Raw genomic sequence first — 25,544 nt, forward strand, 5'->3', positions numbered from 1 at the left:
ATTCACAAGGTTTTGCAAACACACGCAAATAACGCCTCATGAATCGCAGCCAAAACATCCATTTGCCCGTAACTCAGGAGCCTGACTGGGAGATAAACAACACGGAGCAAGATCCCTCAAAAATTAAAAGTGCGGCAGACAGGTTACTTTTCTTTGCTCTTCCATGTATCGCCATCTAATATCCTCACAGTTTCGTCATCCTACAGTCCCTCAAGCAATGTATGTATGATAACATTTATGTTCGACCCACAGAAGACTGAATATCTACAGCAAGAGAGAAATGGCTACGCTCAACATTTCCAAAGTTTTCAAGCCGTTCAAGGGGAGGAAAGCCCGCCGATGCTATTCCTCCACCACATACGATGTATAATCGCGGCAGGTGCACTTTGGAGATTGGTCCGCACATATTCACAGAAACGACTATATTTGAAGTACACTATCACCCCGTCCTTGTGCACACAGCACATGCAGCTACCTATACGCAGCAACCAGGTACCACCAGTTTTGTCTCTGCGCCACAAGGATCGTCTTCTACTCCCCTCCTTTCGCCATTACCAAACTCTCCAAGTATCCCACCAACGCTCATCAACCAAGTGAATGCAGCAGCCCTCTCCAATCCAACATTGGCCCACTTGTTACATCTGGCTGCCTCAGGAAACGCATCCATGGACCAACTCAAAAACCTTGGCGTAACGATACAGCAACTCGCATCTTCATCCGGGGTGGACTTGGGTGCTTCTTCAATGCAATCTGCACAGGCACAGAATACAGCAACAGCTGTAGCAAATGGTGCAGCCTCGCCTATCCAGCCGGTGTATCAAACGAAGGATTTTGATATCGTAATCGAATTCCGTGAGTGTCCCACGGACCGTTGGATTTTCCCTCGTGGTCTTGCTGTAGGCAATTTCACCCCACTGCCGGGGTCAATGGGATCATGTGGCGAAATAACCCTGTCTACGCGTGTCCCGTTTGAACAACGAACTAAAGTAGTTTTGGAGTCTCAACCGGATGGACAAGTTCAGCCGAAGGCACCAGAACCTCAGGAAGTGGTCACATTCATCTTCACCGGGGCCGGTGCTCCCGTATGGGATTCGATATTACGCTGGATCGGCTCTGAAGAGAAGTTAGAGGAAAACCGCAAGATTCTCGAATCCATTGTGAGCATTAAGCCATTGTGAAGTAGAATCCTTTACATATATATGATTCACCAAGATTAAACCTCGACGAGTTTACTTGGCACATAGAATAGCAGAGGGTTCTCTACTAGCCCAAATTCAAAACGTTAGTGTGCTGCAATTATGCAGTTCTTACTTGATGCTAACGGTCCACAGGCTGCAGTTCCTACATTCTCTACGAAGCTCCTTAGGTCAGCCGCGGAGGGTAGCAATAAACCGAAACGCAAGGCGGCAGCTCGTAAACCTCCCCAGCCCCAGCCCCAGGCACAGCCTCAACCTCGACCCCAGTCTCAGCCTCCTCCGCCTCAAAACGCAGGCCCTGTGCAACAAAGTGCAGAGCCAGCTCCACCTCCACCAAAGAAAAAGCGTCAAACGCAGCTAAAATCCACGCCTTCGTTGCCAAAGATAGCTTGTTTTGCGTGTGGGCAAACAGATGTCCCTCTAATTATGGGCGGGAGTAGGTTTTTATACTCTTACAATGGATGGGATCACTCTCTGATATTGATCGTGATGCCTAGGATATTGTCGACCGTGTGTTGAAGCCGGCTGCGCTATTGATGATATACCGCAAGTAGGCAGTAGCCGGTACTCCTATCAATCCTCCACACAACACTCGAGGCAAGGCAGCACCTCACACACTCCTGATGCCCGACATCAGTCCACTCCCGTTTCAAATACCCACGCGGTATTTGTTCCGTATCCTAGAGCCTCAGCGACACAGCAGACGAGTAGTGTACCGATTCCCGATGCTAAGCTGACCTAGATATCATTAGCAAGATAATTATGTGTACATCGAATACGTGCGTGTGTGATATGTGATTACAGTGATGCGAATGACCAGAGTCGATGATCCTAGATAAATGACGCGCAGAATAAAGGCTCAGGTTAGAAGGCCCACCGACCAACCCAGCCACCAAAAAACGACTCTCAGCTCCAGAATAATGATTCCGATCTCAAAGAGAACAGCAAACCAATGAATCAAGAAAGCAATCCATATGCACGGCATGATCAACCATCGAAAGCCCGAATTGTCGATCCAAGGATGCCTGTACACGAATGTACAAAAAATGGCTGCGCGCATTTGCAGATAGGTGATGGCGAATGTGGACAAAAAGAGGAGGAAGAGTATGAACCAATGCCGGATAGAGCGGCGAGGAAATGACAAGATACTGTACCACTTCGGCTCGCCCGTGAACTCGTTCCGATACCAGGGTATAATGAGGAAATCTATGATGTCTTCGCCAATGGTCCTCCCATAATTCCTCCAAACTGGTGCAACATTGTCGAGGATGAACGTCAAAGCATCCATTCCGAACTCCCATATATGTTGGTACTGATCCTTATAGCTTTCTTCTAGTGCGATGATTTGAGAGAGCTAGAAGATGGTCAGTAGGTATATGGAAACTATTGACAATGTGACTATACTTCTGGGTAAGCAACTGAGGTGTGCGAGAGGGCATTGTTGTACTCGTTCTTGACTTGAGTATGCAGACTCTTGACTTTGGCGAGAGCGCTAGCCACTTCCAACTGCCTGTGCGCCAGAGCCTCCCTCTTATGACCCAGTTCACCCAATGTATCCATGAGGGACGAGATTGGCTCATCGAGCAAGCTATCTGGCACCACATTGTTCTCGGAAACAGAAAGGAACATCCTGAAAATGTACTGTTGTCGAAGAATGCGAGTGTGTACGTCTTCGACAGCCCTCCACCCTTTTCGTTCCCGGGTCCCGCCGGTGACCGATGAAGGATCCTGATTAAAAGCGTCTAAAAGCTCTGCAGGTAGGCCCTGGTGCGGAATACCATGTGTGTTGGCCATCCTTGTTTGTAGGTTGTCATATTCCCGGACATCTGCAGCGATCCTTTGTAATTTCTGGCGTATCCGATGGTTCTGCGCCTTAAGTTCATCTAGCGTCCTTATCGGCCCTTTAAGCTATAGACGTCTTCGAAGGTAAATAAACGCTTACTGCAACTTCTTCTCATACTCATGCTCAAGTTCTTCCTCTTCGGCTTCTGTGCGCTGCTTTCGTGCTGCTCTTTTGGTTGCGTCGGGAACAGGGAGGGACATCCGGTGAATGAGTCTTTGACGTGTAATTGTTTGCGGTGGAGTGGCGAAAACCTCAGATTCAGGCATGTCGGGAGGCAGTTCAATCCCACGTTCCGAAGCCAGCTCAAAGGGCAACGGATCCTCCACAGGTGCAGAAGTCGCCTCGTGTACATCCAACGTCTGGCCGGGAGCATTGGTCTCTGTTCCTGATTCACGGGGTGATAGTAAATATAATGAAGGCGCATTAGGCTGCCTCCGATCGCGTCTCTTGCGACGATGACTAGTAACACCAGCGAATGACAATGACGCACTGTAGTCGTCTGATTGCGAGTGAATGATAGAGGAAGATCCTTCATCACTCTCCACCTGCCGACGCTGTATCCGTTGAGCAAATGGAAGGTGCCGACTGCTAGCTGGCGAGAGTCCGCCTGGAGAACTCTGACGACGGTAAGGAGATGTGGTAGATGCGATACTATTGGCAGGATCGATGAGAGCCGGGATGAGATGACGCAATGCTCGACTCTTTTCAGCAGCGCTCTTGTAATCGCCATCTATCGAGCTGCGCACAGAATCAATTCTAGGCTCGAATGAAATTTGGCCATCTGAGGAGCGTATTCTTCTGAGTGAATCTCCGAAAAAATGATGTAGCGAGGGGGAGGATCGGATAGGATGAAAGGGATATGACGGAAGGATTAGCGACACATCTGAAGGGAGTGATCCCCCACGAGCAGAGGTAGAATCGTCACGAATGATAGGCAAACTAGAATTTATCCTATTGGATTTAACATATTCTTCCGCAATCAAAGCTGACAAATGCCATTTCGATCGTTTGCCTCCATTTTTGCCCAACAGGTGTTTGAGCCAAGTGAGCGGCTCAGCGCTATCTAACCAGGCTTGTACGCCCGGATCAGAATCAGCGTACCACCGCGCGGCTTTCGCAAGGTTGATGGGGTCCTCATTCGACATGGAGTTATACACAAGGTTATACCTCCGGCCTAATTGATCGCTAACAATAGCTGCCTTTTGAAATGTGGGCTGTCTTGCTTTCGACCTGATCCTAGAAATCCTGTCTGTGCGGCAAAGTAAGCTTGTGTTTATGTGGCAACCCGTCTCTAAAAGCTCACCCGCAAAAAGAGTGTCTTGCTTTTCCAATATGGCTTTGTTTGAAGACGAGGGTCTGTCTTTGCCTTTACGTTTTCCAAATGTCCAACGCTTTTCAAGCCTTTCTTCTTCAGACTGGGACCCAGCCCAATCCAAAGTAGCACCCGCATTCGAAGAAAGGGGGACAGGGTGAAGGGGAACTGCCTGAATAGACGGGCTGAAGTCAATATCCAAAGGAGGACGTAAAGAATGAGTGAAAGGTGGCGGAGAAGCTGGAGGAGAGTGTTGGAAAGATGTTTCGTGCCTCAGCTCAATAGGGGTTTGACCTTCTGTAACACTTGGCTGAGATGGGGTGAATGACTTGCGATCTCGCCTTCGAGATTGCAGTTCTAGGGCTCGTTGAACATCCTGGATAATCTTGGGGTCTGGACGAATATGTTCATGAGTAGTCACACAACTAACAATTATTCCACTTGCCCTCATGAGCTACATTACAGTGAATGAGTACCGTCAGTGTTAAGATATCAGCAGAAGCATGGAACTCACACAAATCGTATTCGTCCGAGAAAGATGATGGTTCGAAATCAGCTACCAAATGGTCCTTAAGAGCAGACAAGCCTCTGCTCTGACTCGTTCTCTTAGACCTACGCCATAACTCGACGCTGCGAGATGAAAATCTCCTCGAAGGAGAGATCTCAGGGAAGATCCCAGGAGTGATGTCCTTGGAGAGAAAACGACCGTTGCCGTCGCCTAGATCTTTCTGGTCTTTCATTGGTGAAATAGGAGGACCAGGAGACCCTATGGATGAACGTGACGACTCTCCATGAGGTGATGCGGCAAGGAACTGGTCTGGAAAGCGGATACGAGGAAGGGGCGAAATGTCATGCTTAGGAGTTCTTGTTTGGCTGAAGTTTGTCGGTAGAGCAGGACCTGGCTCTGGTTCTGCCATTCACTTCCGAAGAGTTCAAAACAAGCTGAGCGCTATGAAAGGACTGGAGTACAGAAGCGGCGGTTGGGTGCCATTACGGAAAATTACTTTGTATGGAAATAAGTGATATATATACATGCCAAGACATTTCCGTGTGATTATAGCGAGGGAAATCAAAAGCCAGTCAAAAGCAGTACTCATGTACACGGTACATTCATATCTAGAGTATGTTTCTATGTTCCATTTAGGATGCATAGATATATCGTGTTTAAGGAAGAAGTATATTAATGAATATAAGGATGTACCAGGGACACAAAACAAGATCATTTGCCAGCAGTTTTGCGGCAGATTTTCTGCGAAATAGATATTGTCGCTGAGCACAGCCTATTAAAGGGAGTGCGGGTTAGCCCAGACGAGTTGGACTTTTGAAACGGAGGAACCTCGCGGCTGAGGAAAGGAAGGCGACGAATCACCTCCACAGAGACAGTGCGCTTGCGCTGTCGTGGAGGTAGATCTATCTGTGGAGCTGGAGCTAGACGTCACAAATGAAAGAATTAGAATAATCCATGCGCAAAACTATGAAACGCACTAGTTGGAGGCAAAATATAAACGGAATGTTGGCGCCCATCAGAGTAATCGTGACCAGTTGCGTAGTTGAATGAAGATCGACGAGGATGACGAGATTGGGGACCCGTGGTAGGAGGTTCGAAGGAGATGCCGCAGAGTGGTGGACGGGAAAACACCACAGAATCAGAATTGCAATGGCGAGACTGGAGAACCGTGGTAGGAGGCTTGAAGGGTGGATGAGGAACTGTCACAGATTCAAATTTGCGATGACGGGATTGGGGACCTGTGGTAGGATGCTTGAAGGAGACAGCACACACTGGTGGACGGTGAACCATTACATATCCAGATTCAGATGTGCGAGGACGGGATTGGGGATCTGCGGTAGGAGGCCTGACGGAGATAGCACAAACTGGTGGGCGAGGAAAGGTCCTAGAAACAGATCCATTTTGGCCGTGATATCCAATCGACATGTTGCGCTCGCGATCGTGTCTCCGGTCGATAGATGCATGATGCTCTCGTTCACGATCAAAGGATTCACGGCGCTGTCCCCGGCGGTCAACAGGCGGTCGACAGATTCATGCCGTGCACGCTTTCTGTCAATAGACACGCGACCCCTTTGTTCGCGATCCACAGATTCATGCCGTGTACATTTCTTGTCAATAGATGCGCGACGCCCTCGTTCAGTGTCAACAGAGACGCGCTTGTGTTTCTTGTTCTTACGTGCGTGTTGATCATAATTAAAGGGATGCTCTACTTGCAGCTGACACGCTGACTCTGGGTTGCGCCATCAGATTAGGCCAACGAAGAAATAAAAACATTGACATACCTTGCTCTCTGGCTGCGATAGCCCAGTCATTCTGAACTTCAACATCATCCCACATGGGGAAGGACTCTCGGTCCGGGATAGGTGGTTGGAAGTTGGAAGTTGCGTGCAAGCCTGGCATTCGCTGCGCATCACGATGCCATTGAGTGTTCGCATCCTGTGTCATCGTGGAAGCGCGCGACCGGCGCTGGGGAGGTGGCTCGTAGTCAGCCTGGTACGGGGAAGGGATAGCCTGAGGGCAGCCATACAAAGCAGCAGTGTTGAAAGTCATCGCAGCGGTTATAGGAAATAGAAATATAGGAGACAGGTTGGGGATAATGACTTGGGGGGGTGAGATAGCGGGCTAAAGAGAAACAGGCAACTTAAATAGGTCAGTGCATACGCGAGTGGCATCCATCCACAACTCTGAAAAGTGGTGATCCATTATTGGGCGGTGGAAAACACAAGCAACAGTGGCACAATGATATGGAAATTAGAATTAATACAAACCTGAGAAGGTGCTTAATGTTGTAGCGCACTTGTGAGGTACCCGCAGTGGCCAGTATTAGTGTCCAGTGGGTATCCGTCGTGGTTCCAACAGTGTTCACTTCAATGCATAAAAACCAATTTTATTCTCTCACTGTATGAGGTGTGCAATGAGTTGCTAGTGGAGAGATATGGCGAGTGAACGACAGACTATGACTTGCGGAAACTACCTGTGATATTCATCTGTGTGATGTCCATCACCTCGGTAGTGGGCGGGGGTGATTTTGAGCTCTTCGCTTCAATACAAGTCGCGCCAACATGGCCGTAGTGAAGGCAGAGAGGGAAAACCTATCATTGTTCATTAGTATACCGATAGCATATGCAGTTTCGAACTGATACTAACCAAGTAATAACATATGAAAGATGGGCGTTGCGAACGTCAACAGAAGCTGCACGTCCAAGTGGTATACCCTTACTCAGGCGCAAAGTGGCGTCCTGAGAGGAGCCTTCTGAAAACTAATATTGATAGCCAGCACAAAGTGGACACTCGAGTGCGTACCATGGATCTGTTCTACAAATACTGGCTGTACATTTTTTGCTTCGCCACCAACGAAGTCTGCCATAGCATCGACGTCAGCCCAGTACCACGTTCCTTCAGTTGGTTTGTTGTCTGGAGTGAAACTGTTTCGCGTATGCGATGTCCTTAACATCCCCAATATTTCGACCTCGCCTGCTTCCCCTCGTTCGAAGGTATCGGCATCGGCAAACTCCTTTGCGACGAAACCGCGGTCGACAAGCACGGTTGATCCGTCAGACCTGATCAATGGTGTGACAACATGATATCCATGCGAGCCATCCCGGACGCGAGGACCTATAAGCATCGAGTGTTTGTGATCCCATCTACCACGGAGAAACACCCTACGATATACGAACTCTGGCACAACAGAAAGGCTTACTCAATGACCTACTCAGCCTCGACTCAGTAATCATGTTGTGATGTACCCACTTTACTCGCTTGGGAAGAGATATCGGCTCTTGATGGAGTTTCTCCTGAAGCTCATCTATCAAGGCCACTTTCCATTGTAAACGTTGCATTTGCCAAGTTCCCAAGGCGAAGGTGAAAATCGGGATAAATCCTAGCACGAAGATCGTTGGGCTTAACCAAGAATTCTTGCGTGCGGTGTAGGATTGCGCTGCTTGTGAGTCTTCGCTATGAAGCCATCGACGCGTTTTCATCATAGTATCCCGCCATCTTGACCTTGACAGAGCCAACCGTTGTAGCATGTTGACGAGAAAGGCAGGTTACAACTACTACTGGTAAGTAAAGTAGGGCTACAATCATAATTCCCACGGCTGCTGACACGGCTGCGGGGCTTTCTCTTGCCAAAGTTCATTCACTCCCTCTCCTTCAATCTAATTATTGGCATTGGGCATACATGTACGTTGAACTCAACCAAATCACAGTCTGAAAATGACTCATAAGCTAGATCATGCAGGTCTACCAGGCGACGTCCAAACTTCGATATTGATGGTGACGAGGTTCACTACCCCACCAGACCGGTCGACAAGGACAAGGCAGAGAACGAGCTTGTGATTAACATTAAGAAAGCAACAAGCCCAGAGGAGTCAGCCCCAAAGCAGAAACATGTCCGAAGTACGTGTCCAACCTTCTATTCTCGATCAGCCGTCTCGTTAACCTCATCAAAGAATGTATCGTCTACACTTGGGACTACCATAGCTCGATATCCTTCTGGAGTGGTTTACGGGTGCAACCTATCTTGTCCGATGAGGTCCAAACTTTCAAGGCTCTCATTACTGTACATAAAGTATTACAAGAAGGCCACCCTGTGGTATGGGACTTACTCACCGATGGTTGCCGGTACCTAATCATCGGTTCTTCCTCAGACGATCAAAGAAGCTCATGGCCAAGCGGGATGGTTGGAGACTTGCGCCAGGACTGTTGCCACAGAGGGTCAACGCGGTGAGGCTTCTGTTTTCGAGTCACGTATGTCATGTGACCCTGTCCATAGGTTATGGACCATTAATCAAAACCTACGTCCAATTTATTCTGGCGAAATTGCGTTTCCACCGCCTGAGACCAGAATTTAATGGGTTGTTTGAATACGAGGAATACATCTCGTTGAAAGGCATCGATGATCCCAATGAGGGGTGAGTGTTCACCATCACTATATGTTGATCAATATCGACAACTTCAATAGTTATGAAACCATCTCAGACCTCATGGGCCTTCAGGACCAGATCGAATCGTTCCAGCGGATGGTGTTCTCTCACTTTAGGCATTCTGCCAATAATGAATGTCGTATTTCTGCATTAGTGCCCCTGGTTAAGGAAAGTTGGGGTATTTATCGATTCATTACAAGCATGCTTCGCGCCATGCACCGAAGTAAGCATATCACGGCTATGTGTTGTCAAAGCTCATCAACCTTTCAGGAACGAATGACCATGACGCACTGGAACCTCTCCGCCAGCGGTTCAATTCGCAACACCATAACTTGAGAAAATTCTACTACGAGTGTTCAAATCTCAAATATTTGACTGGCCTGATCAATGTTCCTAAATTGGGTCAGGTACGCTATGATGGCTCGTATACCATGTCCCAAATTGATATCCCGGGCAGGAACCTCCGAACCTGCTAGATACCGGAAGTGCTCCCGACCTCCCTGCGAGACCCAAGACTACTACAGCTTCGCCAGCTCCTCCCCTAGCTGCGCCTTCACCTGCACCTGATGCAGCTGCTATTAATGAGCAAGCCCGTTTGCTCAAACAATATGAAGACCAGCAGACTGCTTTACGCGCACAGCGTGAAGCCGAGGAACGTCAGAGGCTAGACCTCGAGGCACAGCAGCAGCGTGAGTTTGAACAACGGCAAAGAGAACAGGCAGAGCGGGAGCGCCTTGCACAGGAGCAACTTATGCAGCAGCAGATGATGCAGTATAACAACCAAGCTGCTCAGCAGGTTAGTGATTATGAACGCGAGCTGCTGGCGATGAGAGGGCAGTACGAGCGTGACCAGCTACTCCTGGAACAATATGATAGAGTAAGTCACATGTGTGACTCATGTCGCATATGCTCATTAATTTGGTAGCGGGTGAAAGCGTTGGAGGGCGAGCTTGGCGGAGTAACTTCCAATATCCATGCACAAATGGCGTCGAAGGACGAATTGATCAAGCAACTCCAGGACCAAGTGACCCTTTGGCGAAATAAATATGAAGCACTGGCAAAACTCTACAGCCAGCTACGGACTGAACACCTGGACATACTTTCGAAGTTCAAGCAACTGCAACTCAAAGCTAATTCAGCGCAGGAGGCCGTGGACCGCATGGAGCGTATGGAACGCGACCTGAAGGCTAAAAACATAGAACTCGCTGATATGATTCGCGAACGCGATCGGGCACGCTTCGATATCGACCGCCAGAAATCCTCACACAAAGACGAAATTGACCGCCTGCGCCGCGAGATTAGTTTCGCAAACGAGCGCGCTGAGGATGCAACACGCTCCAAGAGTTCGGAGGTATCGGGTGTGTTGAGCAAGTATAACCGTCAACTCACAGAGCTTGAGGACTCATTACGGGTATGTTATACTCATATTTTTCGATTTTTCTAATATTTTTGTTACAGTCGAAGCAAATGCAAATCGATGATCTGCTCGTGAAACTCGACAACGCTAGTGGTGACATGGAGCGTCTGAGAGATGAGAAGGATCAAGAAATTATGATTCTTCAAGAGGGTATGGATAGCACCATCCAATCGCTTTCTGAAGCACAGCAGGTCTGTTTGCGTCCCTCCATTACATCTACTGATGGCTTGATGATATTTCTTGCAGAACCAAGGTCTCAACGAAGAAGCAACGAATGCCCAAATCGACACCCTTATTCTTGACAACCGAAAGAAGCTTAACCAGGTCATCGGTTCGTACCATTCGAGCGCTCTATGCACCTCGTAACAAGCTCACTTGCTTGTGTCCTAGATTCAATCCTACAGGCTTGCGTGCAGAAAGTCGATGATGCTATTTACGAGCTTGAATCACCAACTCAAGCTGGTAATATCAATTCCACGCCCGAGTACACGTTGTCAATGATCGAGAAGGCTATCAATAACGCCACGGATTTCGCGATGGTCTTCAATCTCCACCTCAGTGGCGATGTCGGAGGGGATTACGTTGACGTCATTAAGGGCGCCAATGAGTTCGCACAGGTCCTTTCAGATGTTTTAATTAACTGTAAGGGTGTCACACGACTCGCTAACGACGATGACGCCTCGGACAAGATCGTTGCAGTAGCTAAGAGTGCCGGCGATGTTGGCCTACGCTTCTTCCTGAACCTGCAGTCCTACAAGCTCGATCTTCTGCAACCTGCACAGCGGAAGGAAATTTCGATGCGCAACAACAGTGAAGCGCGGACCGCCCTCACCCGTCTCTCAGAGGTCGTTGACACGCTGATACCCAAAGGTACCAAGGGTGGTGCTTTGGCACGGGCCAGTGGTGATATCGGTGACATTGTTGAGCACGAAATGCAGAGCGCTGCGGCAGCCATCGAAGCTGCTACTCAGCGTCTGCAAGAGCTCATGTCTCGGCCCCGAGACTCTGCACGGTTCAGCGCAGTTGATCTGCAAGTCCATGATTCCATCCTGTCCGCCGCTATGGCAATCACAAGCGCCATCGCAAGACTCATCAAAGCTGCCACAGAGTCTCAGCAAGAAATCGTTGCACAGGGCAAGGGCTCCAGCTCAGTCCAGCAGTTCTACAAGCGGAACAACAGATGGACGGAGGGTCTTATCTCAGCTGCTAAAGCTGTGGCATTTGCTACCAACCTTCTTATAGAGAGCGCGGATGGTGTGCTGTCAGGCACACATTCCCTTGAACAATTGATCGTGGCCTCGAATGAGGTAGCGGCAGCCACCGCCCAACTGGTAGCGGCCTCCCGTGTCAAGGCCAACCTGATGTCTAAGACTCAGGAGCGCCTCGAGCTTGCCGCAAAAGCGGTGACAGAAGCCTGCAAAGCGCTTGTCAGACAAGTGAAGGCAGTTTCTGCGAAGCAGGCAGTTGAAGAGGAGATGGATTACAAGAACATGGCTGTACTGGAATTCAAGAGACGCGAGATGGAACAGCAGGTCGAAATTTTAAAATTGGAAAAGGATCTAGGCGCAGCGAGACATCGTCTGGGTGCAATGAGGCGTGCTGGTTATCACACTGATGAAACGGACTGATGGATGATCGGAATATGATGTATCACTTAGATAGTATTCTTCTAATTTTTTGATTTGTGGAATTGCCAGGAAGATCTGCTATCCAAATGCAACCACCGAAAGGGTCCTTGGTGGAACACTTTTCCCACTCTTAAGAGTGAAAAACATGTGCCTAGCAAATGATGGTAACACAGAGACCGTTAAAATAAGTGGTTGGTTGTTAGGGGAGCGAAGTGTAGTACGGTTCTAACTACTAAGACAATGCGTTGAAGTGTTAGTATATTAATATTCGAGCAGTAGCGTAAGTAGCGTAAGAATAATGGACTGAATAACTGATCGATTTAAAAGAACGTGACTATCGGGAAAAGGACTAGCTGCATCGAATGGTGATAAAATCCCTTCTTCGTCAGTCGAAGTCCCGGGAGAAATCAAAAGACTCTTTGCCGCTGTCAAAATCCAGGAAGCTGCCTTCGCAACAATCAGTGTCGTCTGCAATCTCCAGGAAGGAGGGCTTCCTAATTACGGATCGCTGCGGTACCGCTGTGTTGCCCACGAGCGATGGTGTATGAATTGCAATTGCACACTTTGGGCGCCGTGGCGGTGGAGATAGAGGGATGAATGGGACATTGCTTGATCGCCTGCTAAATAGGTCTTCATGGTACATTGTCTCGGCGGTATGTGGACGAGCTCGTGGACGTTGCGGGGGTGATAGACTAGCTTTGGTGGATGATGATTGTAACGTCGAGGAAGAAGTTGTATGTGCAGTCGAGGGACGTGTGAACGATCTAGGATTGAGTCCTTTAGAAACATTTGATGCGCTGCGAGTAGGCGCCAAATGCGGAAAAGACGACAAAGTCGTCTTCAGGCCTTCTTTCCTGTACATGGTACCATACATAGGCGTCGATGCAAATGTGGCACGCTGGGGATTTCGTAGAGCCTCTCCGTACTTGGCGTCAAATTCACCCTGCACAATGGCCTCCATCTTCAACATTTCCGCGGGGGACATAATATATTGCGGGGTAAAGTCCGCAGTCGGGTATATTATATCCGATGCAAGTGGATCTGAAGGTTCGTCAAGCAGTGACACAACAGTTCTGGGTGATGCCAAATGGGAACGTCCTGCTTCTGTTGGAAGACTGAATACCGAGCGTAAATCTTCATCTGTCATTGCTGTCGACGATTTCCTAGAGCCTGAAAACATACGTTTTCGCACGACAGCGTGAGGATGTGGAAGCGGTGGTATACGATTTTCAGCTGATGAAGGGTCGTGATCGGATGGTGTGGAAGGGGAGGCTGGCGTAGATGTAGGGGGTGTGTGAGCGCGTGAACGATGGAAGGAGTGTTGTTTTTTCAATCCCTTATCTCCTTTGAAAGACTCTTGCGTACCACCGGAGCCTGATTTAGCCTTTTGCAGGGTTGAGTGCGACATAGACTTCTTTAGCTGGTGGAAAGCTAGCGGTGGTGGAGTCGATTCCGCGGTGTCCCTGACATGAATGCGGTTCGACTCCTTTACCGGTTGGTGCTGAGTTCCGAAGTCATGATCAAAGCCCAGGTTGATACCTTTATACGGTCGTGGATCATTAATGTCCAGCTCTTGGATCCGCCAGGTAGGTGAAGGACATGATATGCCGGAAGAAGAACTCCCATCCGCCGATAACGGAAATTTATCTTCGGCACCGTCGGCGGCGGGGACGGATGTAACGTGTGACATTGTAGGAGGTGGGGGAAGCTCACAAGCTGGAGCAGGACGAGAGGTGGATTGCTGGCGGCTGAGGGTACGAGAGCGAACATATACCTCGGCAGAGGGTGAACTGGAACCTTTTCGAGGCTGAGACACGGTACTCGCAGCCTGGAACGGGCTGGGCGCCGCATAGCCCCTTCGATACATTGTAGATCGTACAGCCACAGCAGGGAAATCTTGGGGACCCTTGTGACTCTGATCAGTCAAGGTTACCGCAGATCCATGCTTTGACAGCGAAGGTTTAGAATGTATATCCAAAGGGCTGCAATACACAGGGCTTTCTAAGTTTTTTTGATCGTCTATTATCTCGTTTCTCTTGAACATTTCTCTACTGGGCGAGTTGAGGACGAAATTTTTTACAAGTGCAAAATTTCCTTACCTAGGCGATGTGCCCCGACTGTCTGCCATAGGAGACAAATAAGGCCCAGTAAATTCCAGTGATGGTGTCGCATTGCGACTGTCACTGTGAGACTGTGATGACATCGAGAGATGCGATGGATGCTGCAAAAAATCGACTTGGTCTTTATTTGAAACTACATCATGTGCTGAAGTGTTGTTGGAGTAGACAGACACGCTACCCTGGTCTAATATGTTTCGGGGCACAGAGATACCGCCTGATGCGAAAGGATCAGGGTCTGACAGTGTCAAAACCGAACGAGGAAATGAAACACGATCTGCCTGAACATCGGGAGGAGTCCTAGGTTCAAAGGAGTCGTCTCCGGAGCGGATAGTAGATGAAATAGATTTTGCGGGAGGTCTATTAGTGTACCGGTCAGGATTCGAATAGACTGCAGGGGGAGAAACGAGGGATGGTAATGGAGAATCAGGAATAGCTAAAGTTGGACGTGACTTTTTGGACTTTCTTCCGATGACAGATGCAAAAGGGCTGAATTTGAAGCTATCGGATTGCATTGAATTTTCGGGGAGTTTTTCAGTTGCTGAACGGCAAAAGTCATTGGAAGTGGGAGATTTGGGAGTTGTAATACGTTTTGAAAACCAATGTCGAGCGGAAGACATGACGAGGAGTAAAAGAGTGTGAGGGCTTATACCCTAGCAGCGTATAAATTATACAGCAGGTCCGTCCCGAGGGGTAATAATCTTGATTGTTAGAATACAAGCGGACTTGAACTGCAGAGGACGGAGGACATTAAATCCCAATGATACACGGTTGCTTTGAAGTGCCTGCTGGAGCAGATGACTGAAGGAAAGAAAGGGCCAGCAGCAAATCAAGCAAACAATCAAAACGTTTGATTTCCGTAGCTACCGCGTAATATTCATCGGACAAGCGGACGCTTTGACTTGAAGCAAGTACGTAATAAAATTATATCACACGATCATGTGTCTCATGAAATCAGTTACTTAGGACACTGCAGATATGGTACATAGACTCTCAGGGAACACGCGGCGCAGCGATTCCGGACTGCTGGGCCATGGCGGTTGCCTGTGACACAGAAAAAGCTTCGATATTGACCACCACATGCAAGCACCCTGAGAAAACTGATTACAGGGTCAATTTGTCTCAGCTTAAAATCGGTTCGGCGGATGACGTGGTTTCCACCAAAGGCATAACCTCAAATTTGACTCGAGAGGATATACGTATCCTGGACCTGTGAGAAAATGGCAACCAAGTCATGAAATAATTAGCCTGGGAAGTGAAATGAAGTCACGGCTCCCACCAAATGTTATCGAGCGACTTAATACCGCGGTCCCGATGACGATTGTCTAGATTATAATGAGCGTGCAGATACAAAGCCAGTCTAACGCCCAAGGATGAGACCTAGGCATGAGTACTATATATATATAAACGTGTCAAGTGGGCAACGTTGTCTGTCTGAGAGTCAGACCTGAGATCACTGACCGGAATAATCCGTGCCGACCGTTAATTTCGCCTGTGACTGGTGAGGATAGAATTAACGTCAAGCTACGACAAGGTCATCCGAGTACTTAGAATGTGTCGCAGTAAATGGAATGGAACGTATAACTTAGGTTGTGGATCACCCCTCGCCTCAACCCAGTTCCGCCCAGACATCCTCGTCATCACGGTCATGCACAGCCTGTGCAGCCCGCGGCATATCTGACATGTGAGCGGGTGGTTCGTCGTCTTGTGCATCAAACAATACTGCATCTTGTACCAGTGGTCGACCAAGTTCTGGATCATCATCTTGATAGTCTTCCTCCAAATCATAGTCGAGGCTACTATAGCCTGCTCTCCTGATTGCGGAAATATCGATTGGCTTTGGCCTCGAAAATATGGACTGGCCAGACCTGTCTTTCAGGTTAATATACGATGCGCAAACTGACATGTGAAACACACTGTCGCATGACCGCTGCTAGACGGCCGAATTGCAGGACATTACGTGCAATAAGCAGTAGAGTGTCCAACAACTCTTCTTCCTTACTCCCTGCCCCACACCCCGCAAATGTTATAACCAACAAAGTGATCGCACAGAACAATGTGAGTATCAGATCCAACACATTAAACGGTGATCTCCAGAATTGCTGCTCGTATCAAGTCACCTCGGCTACCAAAATCCAGGGATGAACAAATACGCACCCGACCAAACGCAACGAAACGCACACCGACCTCCAGGATCATGCTTGTGTTAATTATTATCTCCAAGATATAGAACGACAACCCTGGACATCCGTCCGCCAGACTGAGCACGACGGTTGTCACGGACAGGGCCGCCATGGACAAGTAGAGAAATATGTATGTGTGCGAGTGGACAAAGCGATTCGCAATTCCGCGTGTTATTTCTTTGCGGGTTAACGCATAAATGGATCGCGTGGGGCTACAATATCAAGCAATACATGAGTAGACCAGTATATGTGTAACTTCAGTATACATACACAGGTTGCGCTGCACCGTTCGATGTGTCATTTAAGGCATCCGACTCCGCCGACTCATACACGTCGGGCATGGTTGGCAAAGCAGGCTTTTATGGTCGTGGACCTTGTAAGTTGTGGTATGTGGCTCATGTTGCTGCGTGCCACAAACAGCAACTGACAAGAATAGGCAGTGTGACCAAATAACTGCAAATAAAGGTGTTGTAAGCGAGGACTTGGAATCAACGTCGAACTGATCCATTTGGTCCTTTGCTCCTCACCGTCCAACACCTTTCCCTTAACGTTGAATATTAAAGCTAGCCAAGATGGGTGGTGGAGACTTAAACATGAAGAAGTCTTGGCACCCGCTCCTGCTTAAGAATCAGGAGCGGGTCTGGCTCGAGGAGAAGAAGGCTGTGAGTGCTATTTAGTGCTTATGGGATCATCGTTGGCTGATTCCGTTCCATAGCTCGAGGAAAAGAAGAAACTTGATCAGCTGCGTAAAGAGAAGGAAGAGGAAAGGCAGCTACAGGAGCTCCAACGTTTGCAAGAAGAGCAGACGGGAAAGAGAAAGACCGAGAAGCTAGAATGGATGTATGCGACACCCGCGACTGGGATCAATCAGAACGCAAACGATTTAGAGGACTACCTGCTGGGTAAAAAGCGGGTTGACAAGATCTTGACGGCCGATGAGAACGCACAGGTATGTTATGATTTATCTACCGCTTTCATTTACAGATTAACAAGGGACTTTTATAGCTTGGCGCCTCTCACAAGAACTTCATCGCTATTCAGAATGCTAACAATGTTCGAGATATTGCCGCAAAGATTCGTGAAGACCCGTTGCTCGCTATCAAGCAGCAAGAACAGGCTGCATACCAGGCACTCATGTCTAACCCCCTCCGTCTTCGTGAAATGCAGGAACGGAACGGTATAAAGCCAAAGAAAGACAAGAAAGAGAAGAAGCGAGAGAAGAAGGAAAAGAAAGAACGGCTTGCCAGGGAACGATTGGACCGTTCAAGGTCAAGAAGTCCTGTAGGGGAATACAATAGGAACGATCGCCGGTATGATGCCGACGATGACCGCCATTATCGGAGACGAAGCAGAAGCCGCTCTCCTGCTTACCGCAGAGGTCGTGACTCTCTCGACGACGGCGTCCGAACTTGGCCCCGCTCGGACGAATCAGACGACAATGGCTATGGTCGTCGCAGAAGCATCGAACGTAGTGGCAAACGAATGGAAGATGATAGAAAACGGAGACGCAGTCCTAGCCCCCTGCATCGTAACTCATACCCGAAGCGCTCACGCTACAGTCCTCCAAGATCTGATTCCCGCCCCGGACCTTCCGCCAAGAAGCAGCCATCCAATACTGCTGATGACCGTGCCGCAAAGCTGGCCGCCATGCAGTCGGGTGCCGCAAGCATGGAGGTAGAGCGACAGCAGCGGCTCATGGCAATGCTTGAGAAAGAGAAGGCTGACCTCGAAGTGGAAGAGCGAGCCCGCGCAAAGTCAAAGGGCATGGGTGGCTTCTTGGGGCAAGAACAGAAGAAGGTCTTTGGCGGCGTGGGTGGTCTAGAAGACAGGCTCAGACGGGGAAGAGGCGGACTAGTTGCCGACGCGGACTGAGATTCATCCTGGTTGGTGTATGTACTTTCGTGTCTTGTAAATGATACGCTAAATTATTGTACCCACACTATTTGATCGTTTTCTTCATAGCTTCACTACTGAGCGCTTAGCTTTGACCGCTCCTTCCGTGGCTACATAAGCAAGAATCGCACTCATGAGCACTTATGGTAACCCCAATCGCGGCCGAATTCTGAGGTTGTCACCGCAGTTCCTGTCTCCGGTCTGAGGGATTCCGAGGAACAGCTCACAGCTGTTTCGACTCATCAACAAAAAAAGGCTGCTTGTGAGGTTGAAGACGATTGCTACAGCCGGTCATGATTGTCCTCGAACTACATAGAGAATCCAACCCTGACTATGTATCTTTCCACTAAGTCATCGATATTCATTGACTGAGCAACACGGTCAGCGGTCATCGCCGTTCCCACTCTGAGACAAGGATGATGCTCTATTGTCGATCAAATACAGTCTCATGACCAGCAATGCTTCAAGTTATTCTACGACGGACAAGTCGAACCACCGCGTCTCTTCGTAGACTGGTGACCAGCCCGCGGCTTGCCTCATTAGACGGGCTGGTCATCAGTCTAGTCTCTTCGCCCTGTCAAGTAACATCAATATCTGGCCAGGGATGATCCTTTTGGAGTCAACAGCGCATCTCTCTTGTTGACACATTTTCTGACTTGACTTCGTTTTGAGGCCAAGACTTCTGCCTTATCGAAGATCCCTTGAGTCTAGGACGGGTGGATCACGAGGAGTGCGTGATGTTACGACGACCTCTGCATCTAACGCGAAATATCGCGGACCACATTGTTTGGGCATTATCTGAACCTGAAAAATTACGTCTCATCGCTGTCACAAGCTCCGGTAGTGCAAGTGACCCGACATAATTAGCAACTAGTTGAGACCCTTGTTCGCTCCGAAGTCGCTCTGGTACCGAGTCGCAGATATGCCTTTGAAGATTTTGAACGTGAACTGGGCCTCTGGCGTCGACATGTCATCAGGTGGAAAGACGCGCACAAGATACAAAATGACCTGTCAAAATCACTGCGGAAACAAGAGTTTAGCCAGATCCTAGTAGTTAGAGGGAGTCGACGTACCTTGCTTGTAATCAGACGTAAATCTGAGGTGTCAGAAATTTGCTCGCTCGGCTCGGGCCTGAAGCCACATATCGGTTGCAATCCCCATTGTAATGGTAATATACTGTTTCTTCATGTCGGTTGCAATATTGAATGTAGATAAAATTGATGTCGGTGGTCGCCATCAAAATGCGCGTCCTCGATGTCAGGTAATAGAGCGCTCGGTATTTACGGGTTCGGAGGCTTGGGTTGGAGTAATAAGCATGGTTCTGTCGTACGGCTTTGAATCATCGACGTACCAAAATGACCAGGCTCGATGAGGGTGATCTTTTGTCGACGTTATGCTCCAAATCTTGGCGATACAAGCGACCTACGTCGATATGCCACTCTGGATCAAGTTCGGCGATATGCCCATCTGTCGAACATTCCAACGCTGACGACATCCAATTGACCATCGAATCTTTGAGATGAAGTCGAGAGCCTACCAGATTTGGATGTTAGCCTGCGAGGAAAATTGTGCAGAATGCATGAAATCACACCAAAGCATGATGTACAGTGCCAACCTGTAAAATAAAGGCATTCTGGGAAGAAACGATCAATATTCGCCCTCCCATGGGATGATTCATGTCCCTGAAGCATTAAATGGCTTCAAGCATGACATTCTCCGCACCCCAGAACAGCACATCAAATATCCCTCGTGCGGCCTTGTGAGGCATGCCTCCTGATACTATATAGTATCCTGCATTGTTCAGCACGATATCGACAGGATTGGTGTACAAGATGGGGACATCAACCTCGGGTCAAGTCAGAAAATCATACCTGCCCCTGACTATCTCGTCAAGACTAGTATACGTTATCTGATCAACTAACGTGATTTTTGATTAACAACCTGTGACCTCTGGCCTTCCAAGGTGGTTCTGTGCAGAGGGAATCATCGAGTTGCACGAAAGGTTGGTACGAGAACATTGGCCCCGGGTGCGGCGGTACAGAAACGAGCAGGTTGAATGGATAACACGAGATATCTTGCTGATCGCGATGAGAACATGCGGAAGGCGCCGGCTGGTGTTGTTACAAGGAATGGTTAATTGAAAGCCACACCAGACCTTCTCCAACACTGATGATCCGAGTTAATGGCAAGTCAGGCGATGATGTGGGGACCTGGCGGGCCATATCTTGATCGAAGTGTTGGATGAGAGTGGTGATGCCGATACTCGAGTTCATCTCCTTCAAATGTTAGTTAGAACAGATGGAAAATGCATCACCAACCTTTCAGATGGCTTCCGCTTCCTAGTGACATTGTGACCTCTGCAAGATATTTGTGATGCATTGAATGATGTCAAACATGTCGCATAAATGTATTTGGATAGTCGTTCATCATGATGTTCGTCGACGCTGCGTCACCAATAAACTCAGGAATGTGAGGAGCACCAGCCTGAGAGACTCGGTCTGAGTCTGAGATGAATATTTCTGACGGTCTGTTGGAGTGAGTCTTTCAGTTGGACGTAGAATAGTAACTACATCTGGCTGATGTGACAGCCTGTTCGAATCGTCCATTTTCGTAATTCTCGATTAATTTTGAATCTTGATCATGACTGACAGTAATATGTCGAACATTGACTTGAAAGAATTCGTGTTTGAACGCGTTCTGGATGAAAGTACGTATAGTAATATCGTCATTACGCTAACAACAATTTGAGCCAATAACCACAACTTAGATGCGCTTGCTCATACGTTAGCCGTCCTGGGCACACTACCCTCCTCATCGACACCATCCGCTCCTCTTCGTGCTATCCTTCGCTTTGAGCGCACAGCCTTGTCGTCTACTGTTGCTTCCCAGCTCTCATCCGGCGTTCTTGAGTCTACCAAGAAGATCGGAAGCACTGACATTGCATGTCCCATCCTTTTCCTCTCAAGAAAACACTGATTTATCTGTCCATCGCCATTTAGTACACTTGGTTATTTGCATGGCTTCACAAGCGCGATGACCTCCCTGACATGAAGGTCTATGTCATCTGCCCCGCCACTGACGTCCACATCCGCAAGGTCCGTCTTTTCCATTTATTCATTGTCATTCAGGTTGATGGCTATGTCACTAGTATACAAAGCAGGACGTGCTCATGGTGCACGAGACCCCCGCCCTCTACCAGTCTATCGTCAAACCATACATCCTCGCCTTCGACCCCGCACGCACACAATGGTATTTCTTGTCTCGCTCGCAGCCCACAGGCTGACTCCATCCCCAGGGTCCAGGACATTCTTGTAGGTACCGCCGAAGCATCCAATATCCTAAATGCCTCTCCAGACTTCCTCATTCTTCCCGACATGAAGTGGGACGCAACCAATGTCTCTGCTCTCTACCTCCTCGCAATTTATAAGCACTCTGACGTACACTGCATGCGGGATCTCCGTAAAAAACCGCACTTGGGAATGCTCAAGAACCTCCGGAGAGATGCTTGGAGAGTTGTGCAAGATAAGTGGTGTATCAGCCGTGGTGGTGTCAGGATGTACATTCATTATCAGCCGAGTTATTGTAAGCAGTTATTCGATGATCAAGGATCAATTTAATCTATTGCACAGACCACTTTCACGTGCACATTGTCCACACGGGACATGTCGGGCTGCACGGCATGGTGGTGGGGCAAGCCCACTTACTGGATGATATAATTTCGTTGGTGCGTGGTTAGTCCATACTACTACTGTGGTACAGTTTTATGACGATTGCCCTGGCAGCTCGAACTAGACCCTGACGATGGCTCTTCCATCATTGAGTGTATGACATTTACTTACGGACTCGGCACAGAACATGGGTTGTACAAACCCATGGCTGCTGCACTCGCAGAGGTACATGATGCGGACTAGATGGTGATCAAGAAGGTAGAGTACCCACAAGGAACTGAAGATATCGTGAGAAGCTAGAATGTCTAGACCAGCAGGATGTAGTAAAAATGTAACACTAATCAGTATGGGTGAAAAATCCTCAGACGCGAGTTCTGTGCCCGTCAAGTAATAATATTTATATTGCAGGTAGTATCTACCACAAGGCTAGGTCCCAGCGCGCGGATGATAGCGAAGGATCTGAAAAAAAAAAAAAAACTATACTGTAAGGACGACCTGAGTTCCATTGCCCTGATGTTCACCAACCCCTCAGTCACTTATTCACCCTACTCCATCTAGCCTTGAAATACCCAAATGGCGGCGGTAAGGGGGGCCGTCATTAGTCCTGGAAATAATTGACCGGCCACGGCGATGGGATTGATGACCGGAGACATGTTCACCAAAAGTCTGGTAATCCTCCCATTAAAAGTAGTCGTAGAGAACGACACGCTCTCAATATCGTGCGCAAAACGACATGTCAATAGTGTGCAAATGGGGAAATGGGAGTCCCACAAGGTGAGAGATGGCAGTACTAGATAACGATCCGCACTTCCAATCGTAAAATTCTCGAGTCGAGACCAGGTTGTGCCATTGTCTTGAGCGAGGCATCATTGATGGCCGAAGTGCGCATGCAATCGAGCCGTAAGTGCGTCAAGCAACCAAACGACAGCAACGGAGCAACCGCGTCAAAGTCAGGTTCCCGATCTTTTGTGAAACAATGATTATGGGTAGAAGGTGATGGTACACGATGTGCAATTCATCGAATTAGGAATTTTTTTGTTTGGAGTGGGATCGGATCGGATCTTATTATTGTGGTACGGCTTCAGGAGGGACTTCAATGATGGTAAAGAAGTCAAGCGAAGAAGCTCTCGTGTACCAAGGGCCCATGCGCTTAGGCGGAAAAGCTCCCGCAAGTCACATAGACCTTCGAAAGCGTGTCTGAGCTCCAAGGAAGGCTAACAATAGCTAACGAGACGGGTGTTGGTTTGGATCCCAGTTCCAAGAATGAAATAGGTGACCCAAGGGGGTTGGACAACAACGGAAAGAAGTGCTCTCTGTCGTCACACCAAACCAGACGACAAAGATTCGGCAAGATTGTATGGGTGATAGCGCAGGGAGGTCTTTGCATCATCTATTTGGCATTCACTATCGTGTGGATCATTTGCAATTGATTGCTACGACCTACCATTCATCAGCAAAGGTTGTCGAGCACGAAAAACGAATGGAGCACTGACTTGTACAACTTTGCAACACACAAGATAGAGCTAAAACTCCCCAAGTACGTCTGGAGTCAGACAACCAGACACTGCAGATAGTGAGGAAGATGGCAAGAATGCAAGTAGGCTGTCCTGGAGTTCAAATGCAACGCCGATGAATATTGCTTGCCTCTATTTCCTGGCGTCGTGCAGGAGACACGGCAATGACTTGCGATGACCGCTCGTGTAGGTATTATTTGTGTAGCATGAATTCACCGTGTAGGAATCGCAATGTGATAGGAAATAAACCAAAAGCTTGAGGGCGAATGTCGTATGGAATCATCCTGGAAACAAAACTTAGCGAGCACCGTACAGAGAGAGCGGCAACTTGCCCATTGGCAGTGGGAGGGCAACAGCACAACATCCGGTTGAGTTAGAGCAACGATACTTCGGCTGTTCCATAACGAAATAAAGACATTGATGATCAAGCCCTGACGCAAGTTGAAGTTATTGGAAGGTAGGCTGTTAAAATAAGTACGTAGAGGTCCAACTTGTCGCAGAGACTTCAGGTGCAACGCTGAGCCATTGACTTTCCATTGTGGTGAACGGTTCTCAGACAGAGTCGTCCTCTTGCCAGAACTTTCATCCATGCGCAGGTCGTGTAGTCCCAGACGACAATTCCGATAAAATAAATCAACACTTAGGTTTCTGAGACCGGATTAATTGGCCAGGGAGGCTGCAAAAACTTTGGCTAGAATTGGCGAGCGGAGTTGTGTGCACGGTTCACCCAGGGTCCAAAGCCACTTCGATTTCAAGCCTGTGGACCTAACACCCACGAATTCGGAACCATTCTCGAAACCATCACTGTCGTCCCGCAATGCAAAATTTGGCTCAGCTTCAACCACTCAAGCTAACGCAAGAGGGCAAACGAATTTCTTGAATTATTGATCTTGAAGAACCACACGAGCGGCTTCGATACCACTTGACGCACCCATGGACCTCTTGCAAATCAGAGTCGCCTTCGACGTATTGTGTGCCCTCATGAAGACACGCAAGATGCTTGGTCGCACTTCAAGTTAGATCGATCACAGCTCGACATTGCCAACTGCGTCGATAAAGGCAAGAACTGCATATCGCAACGGTGAAAAATGCCAGTTTTTTGGTCAGCAACGGAGCTGGGGGGTCTTCATGGTTTATGCAGCTTGATGGCATTTTCTTCTTAGGTTGGATCATTCGGTTCGACATTCACGCCTTGATGGGTGGAAATTTGTGGAGAATTTGAGACAGCTTACGATGCATGTAGGGGGCACTGGGGCCAACTCATAGTCACTGGTGAGTGTCTTGTTCACTCTAACCATGCTTTGTTTCTGGGGCATATAAATGTTGGCATTGGCTGCCACTTGTTGATGCTGATGGAGGCGCTTGCGTCAGTTGAGACTTGAGGGGGGCGATCTTGATGCAACCATTGTGACTATCTTGACTCATATTAATGCTTGACACATCTTGGGAGCTTGAGAGCACGCTGTTGAGTCGTGTTCATGTTTCATGATGGTGGTTGGAACTTGCCTGGCTCGTGCGCAAAGTTGCTTTGATGCCCCTTTTTGTGTCACGCGATGTGTCACACATTGTGTCACGCTGTCCTCGCTGACACGCCGTCTCGCCATTGGGTGTTTTTTCTGGCATGTTGAAGGGGTTATATGATTGCTCAGGATGGTTGATCAGCATATCACAGATATATTTTATCCCGTACAACAGAGAGCTCTCCATAAGAGAGTCCATGCACTTACGCCTGTAATACTGTACTGACTCTTCTTTTCCAGCCAGGGACGTGTCTGGCTCGCGCAGCATTCCTATGATGCTCTACAGTGCAGTGCACAAGACTCGGTTGAACATGTCGAGGT

The 25,544-nt window shown here is 48.5% G+C and overlaps 9 protein-coding genes across 9 annotated transcripts; 4 read left to right on the top strand and 5 right to left on the bottom strand.

Annotated features, from left to right (window-relative positions):
- The first annotated feature begins 21 nt into the window (after positions 1-21).
- On the top strand, positions 22-1,969 carry EDB93DRAFT_925795 (uncharacterized protein). The gene is made up of 6 exons (XM_041457968.1): positions 22-142; positions 191-219; positions 271-1,157; positions 1,213-1,281; positions 1,332-1,632; positions 1,694-1,969. Exons 1-6 carry the CDS (start codon positions 39-41, stop codon positions 1,936-1,938), a joined length of 1,635 nt encoding a protein of 544 aa, XP_041310995.1. The 5' UTR covers positions 22-38; the 3' UTR covers positions 1,939-1,969.
- An 86-nt stretch (positions 1,970-2,055) lies between these two features.
- On the bottom strand, positions 2,056-5,091 carry EDB93DRAFT_1079400 (uncharacterized protein; the record flags this gene model as incomplete). The annotated part of the gene is made up of 5 exons (XM_041445451.1): positions 2,056-2,550; positions 2,601-3,087; positions 3,139-4,288; positions 4,343-4,744; positions 4,866-5,091. 5 exons carry the CDS (start codon positions 5,089-5,091, stop codon positions 2,056-2,058), a joined length of 2,760 nt encoding a protein of 919 aa, XP_041310996.1.
- A 243-nt stretch (positions 5,092-5,334) lies between these two features.
- On the bottom strand, positions 5,335-6,424 carry EDB93DRAFT_925803 (uncharacterized protein). Its single transcript, XM_041457969.1, has 2 exons — positions 5,837-6,424; positions 5,335-5,779 (listed from the first exon to the last, which is right to left on the bottom strand). The coding sequence occupies exons 1-2, from the start codon at positions 6,282-6,284 to the stop codon at positions 5,571-5,573; spliced, it is 657 nt and encodes a 218-aa protein (XP_041310997.1). The 5' UTR covers positions 6,285-6,424; the 3' UTR covers positions 5,335-5,570.
- Positions 6,425-7,359: 935 nt separating this feature from the next.
- EDB93DRAFT_1238938 (SURF1 family-domain-containing protein) lies at positions 7,360-8,338 on the bottom strand (the record flags this gene model as incomplete). The annotated part of the gene is made up of 4 exons (XM_041451577.1): positions 7,360-7,450; positions 7,506-7,611; positions 7,662-8,053; positions 8,109-8,338. 4 exons carry the CDS (start codon positions 8,336-8,338, stop codon positions 7,360-7,362), a joined length of 819 nt encoding a protein of 272 aa, XP_041310998.1.
- A 126-nt stretch (positions 8,339-8,464) lies between these two features.
- Positions 8,465-12,366, top strand: EDB93DRAFT_1127806 (ANTH domain-containing protein). The gene is made up of 12 exons (XM_041448814.1): positions 8,465-8,540; positions 8,599-8,756; positions 8,810-8,952; positions 9,008-9,083; positions 9,133-9,271; positions 9,322-9,506; positions 9,554-9,690; positions 9,741-10,160; positions 10,209-10,694; positions 10,742-10,891; positions 10,947-11,031; positions 11,091-12,366. Coding segments are annotated over exons 1-12 (3,219 nt in total). The 5' UTR covers positions 8,465-8,538; the 3' UTR covers positions 12,329-12,366.
- On the bottom strand, positions 12,367-15,320 carry EDB93DRAFT_1127808 (uncharacterized protein). Its single transcript, XM_041448815.1, has 2 exons — positions 14,428-15,320; positions 12,367-14,376 (listed from the first exon to the last, which is right to left on the bottom strand). Exons 1-2 carry the CDS (start codon positions 15,063-15,065, stop codon positions 12,714-12,716), a joined length of 2,301 nt encoding a protein of 766 aa, XP_041311000.1. The 5' UTR covers positions 15,066-15,320; the 3' UTR covers positions 12,367-12,713.
- Positions 15,321-16,054: 734 nt separating this feature from the next.
- Positions 16,055-16,969, bottom strand: EDB93DRAFT_1247366 (uncharacterized protein; the record flags this gene model as incomplete). Its single annotated transcript, XM_041452579.1, has 4 exons — positions 16,055-16,313; positions 16,363-16,547; positions 16,603-16,840; positions 16,899-16,969. 4 exons carry the CDS (start codon positions 16,967-16,969, stop codon positions 16,055-16,057), a joined length of 753 nt encoding a protein of 250 aa, XP_041311001.1.
- A 142-nt stretch (positions 16,970-17,111) lies between these two features.
- EDB93DRAFT_1127814 (Pre-mRNA splicing factor-domain-containing protein) lies at positions 17,112-18,931 on the top strand. The gene is made up of 4 exons (XM_041448816.1): positions 17,112-17,290; positions 17,344-17,577; positions 17,634-18,517; positions 18,591-18,931. The coding sequence occupies exons 1-3, from the start codon at positions 17,201-17,203 to the stop codon at positions 18,498-18,500; spliced, it is 1,191 nt and encodes a 396-aa protein (XP_041311002.1). The 5' UTR covers positions 17,112-17,200; the 3' UTR covers positions 18,501-18,517; positions 18,591-18,931.
- A 2,159-nt stretch (positions 18,932-21,090) lies between these two features.
- On the top strand, positions 21,091-22,614 carry EDB93DRAFT_1127821 (scavenger mRNA decapping enzyme). Its single transcript, XM_041448817.1, has 7 exons — positions 21,091-21,228; positions 21,289-21,461; positions 21,521-21,616; positions 21,670-21,770; positions 21,817-22,103; positions 22,151-22,245; positions 22,304-22,614. Exons 1-7 carry the CDS (start codon positions 21,162-21,164, stop codon positions 22,430-22,432), a joined length of 948 nt encoding a protein of 315 aa, XP_041311003.1. The 5' UTR covers positions 21,091-21,161; the 3' UTR covers positions 22,433-22,614.
- The last annotated feature ends 2,930 nt before the right edge of the window (positions 22,615-25,544 follow it).

Source organism: Suillus bovinus, assembly GCF_016758785.1.
Source record: "Suillus bovinus strain UH-Sbo-P2 chromosome Unknown EDB93scaffold_9, whole genome shotgun sequence".
Lineage (NCBI taxonomy): Eukaryota > Fungi > Basidiomycota > Agaricomycetes > Boletales > Suillaceae > Suillus > Suillus bovinus.

What these genes read in the sequence shown, in the direction of transcription:
- EDB93DRAFT_925795 (XM_041457968.1), top strand. Translation starts at nt 39, where the DNA reads ATGAATCGCAGCCAAAACATCCATTTGCCCGTAACTCAGGAGCCTGAC. An exon ending in CCTACAGTCCCTCAAGCAAT is followed by an intron (nt 220 to 270) that starts GTATGTATGATA and finishes GAATATCTACAG; the next exon opens with CAAGAGAGAAATGGCTACGC. An exon ending in GCAAGATTCTCGAATCCATT is followed by an intron (nt 1,158 to 1,212) that starts GTGAGCATTAAG and finishes TGATTCACCAAG; the next exon opens with ATTAAACCTCGACGAGTTTA.
- EDB93DRAFT_925803 (XM_041457969.1), bottom strand. Translation starts at nt 6,284, where the DNA reads ATGTCGATTGGATATCACGGCCAAAATGGATCTGTTTCTAGGACCTTT. An exon ending in TTATATTTTGCCTCCAACTA is followed by an intron (nt 5,780 to 5,836) that starts GTGCGTTTCATA and finishes TGTGACGTCTAG; the next exon opens with CTCCAGCTCCACAGATAGAT.
- EDB93DRAFT_1127806 (XM_041448814.1), top strand. An exon ending in ATCGATGATCCCAATGAGGG is followed by an intron (nt 9,272 to 9,321) that starts GTGAGTGTTCAC and finishes CAACTTCAATAG; the next exon opens with TTATGAAACCATCTCAGACC. An exon ending in GCTTCGCGCCATGCACCGAA is followed by an intron (nt 9,507 to 9,553) that starts GTAAGCATATCA and finishes TCAACCTTTCAG; the next exon opens with GAACGAATGACCATGACGCA.
- EDB93DRAFT_1127808 (XM_041448815.1), bottom strand. Translation starts at nt 15,065, where the DNA reads ATGTCTTCCGCTCGACATTGGTTTTCAAAACGTATTACAACTCCCAAA. An exon ending in AGTCGGGGCACATCGCCTAG is followed by an intron (nt 14,377 to 14,427) that starts GTAAGGAAATTT and finishes CTCGCCCAGTAG; the next exon opens with AGAAATGTTCAAGAGAAACG.
- EDB93DRAFT_1127814 (XM_041448816.1), top strand. Translation starts at nt 17,201, where the DNA reads ATGGGTGGTGGAGACTTAAACATGAAGAAGTCTTGGCACCCGCTCCTG. An exon ending in GGCTCGAGGAGAAGAAGGCT is followed by an intron (nt 17,291 to 17,343) that starts GTGAGTGCTATT and finishes TCCGTTCCATAG; the next exon opens with CTCGAGGAAAAGAAGAAACT. An exon ending in CGGCCGATGAGAACGCACAG is followed by an intron (nt 17,578 to 17,633) that starts GTATGTTATGAT and finishes GGACTTTTATAG; the next exon opens with CTTGGCGCCTCTCACAAGAA.
- EDB93DRAFT_1127821 (XM_041448817.1), top strand. Translation starts at nt 21,162, where the DNA reads ATGACTGACAGTAATATGTCGAACATTGACTTGAAAGAATTCGTGTTT. An exon ending in CTGACGTCCACATCCGCAAG is followed by an intron (nt 21,617 to 21,669) that starts GTCCGTCTTTTC and finishes CTATGTCACTAG; the next exon opens with TATACAAAGCAGGACGTGCT. An exon ending in GACCCCGCACGCACACAATG is followed by an intron (nt 21,771 to 21,816) that starts GTATTTCTTGTC and finishes CTCCATCCCCAG; the next exon opens with GGTCCAGGACATTCTTGTAG.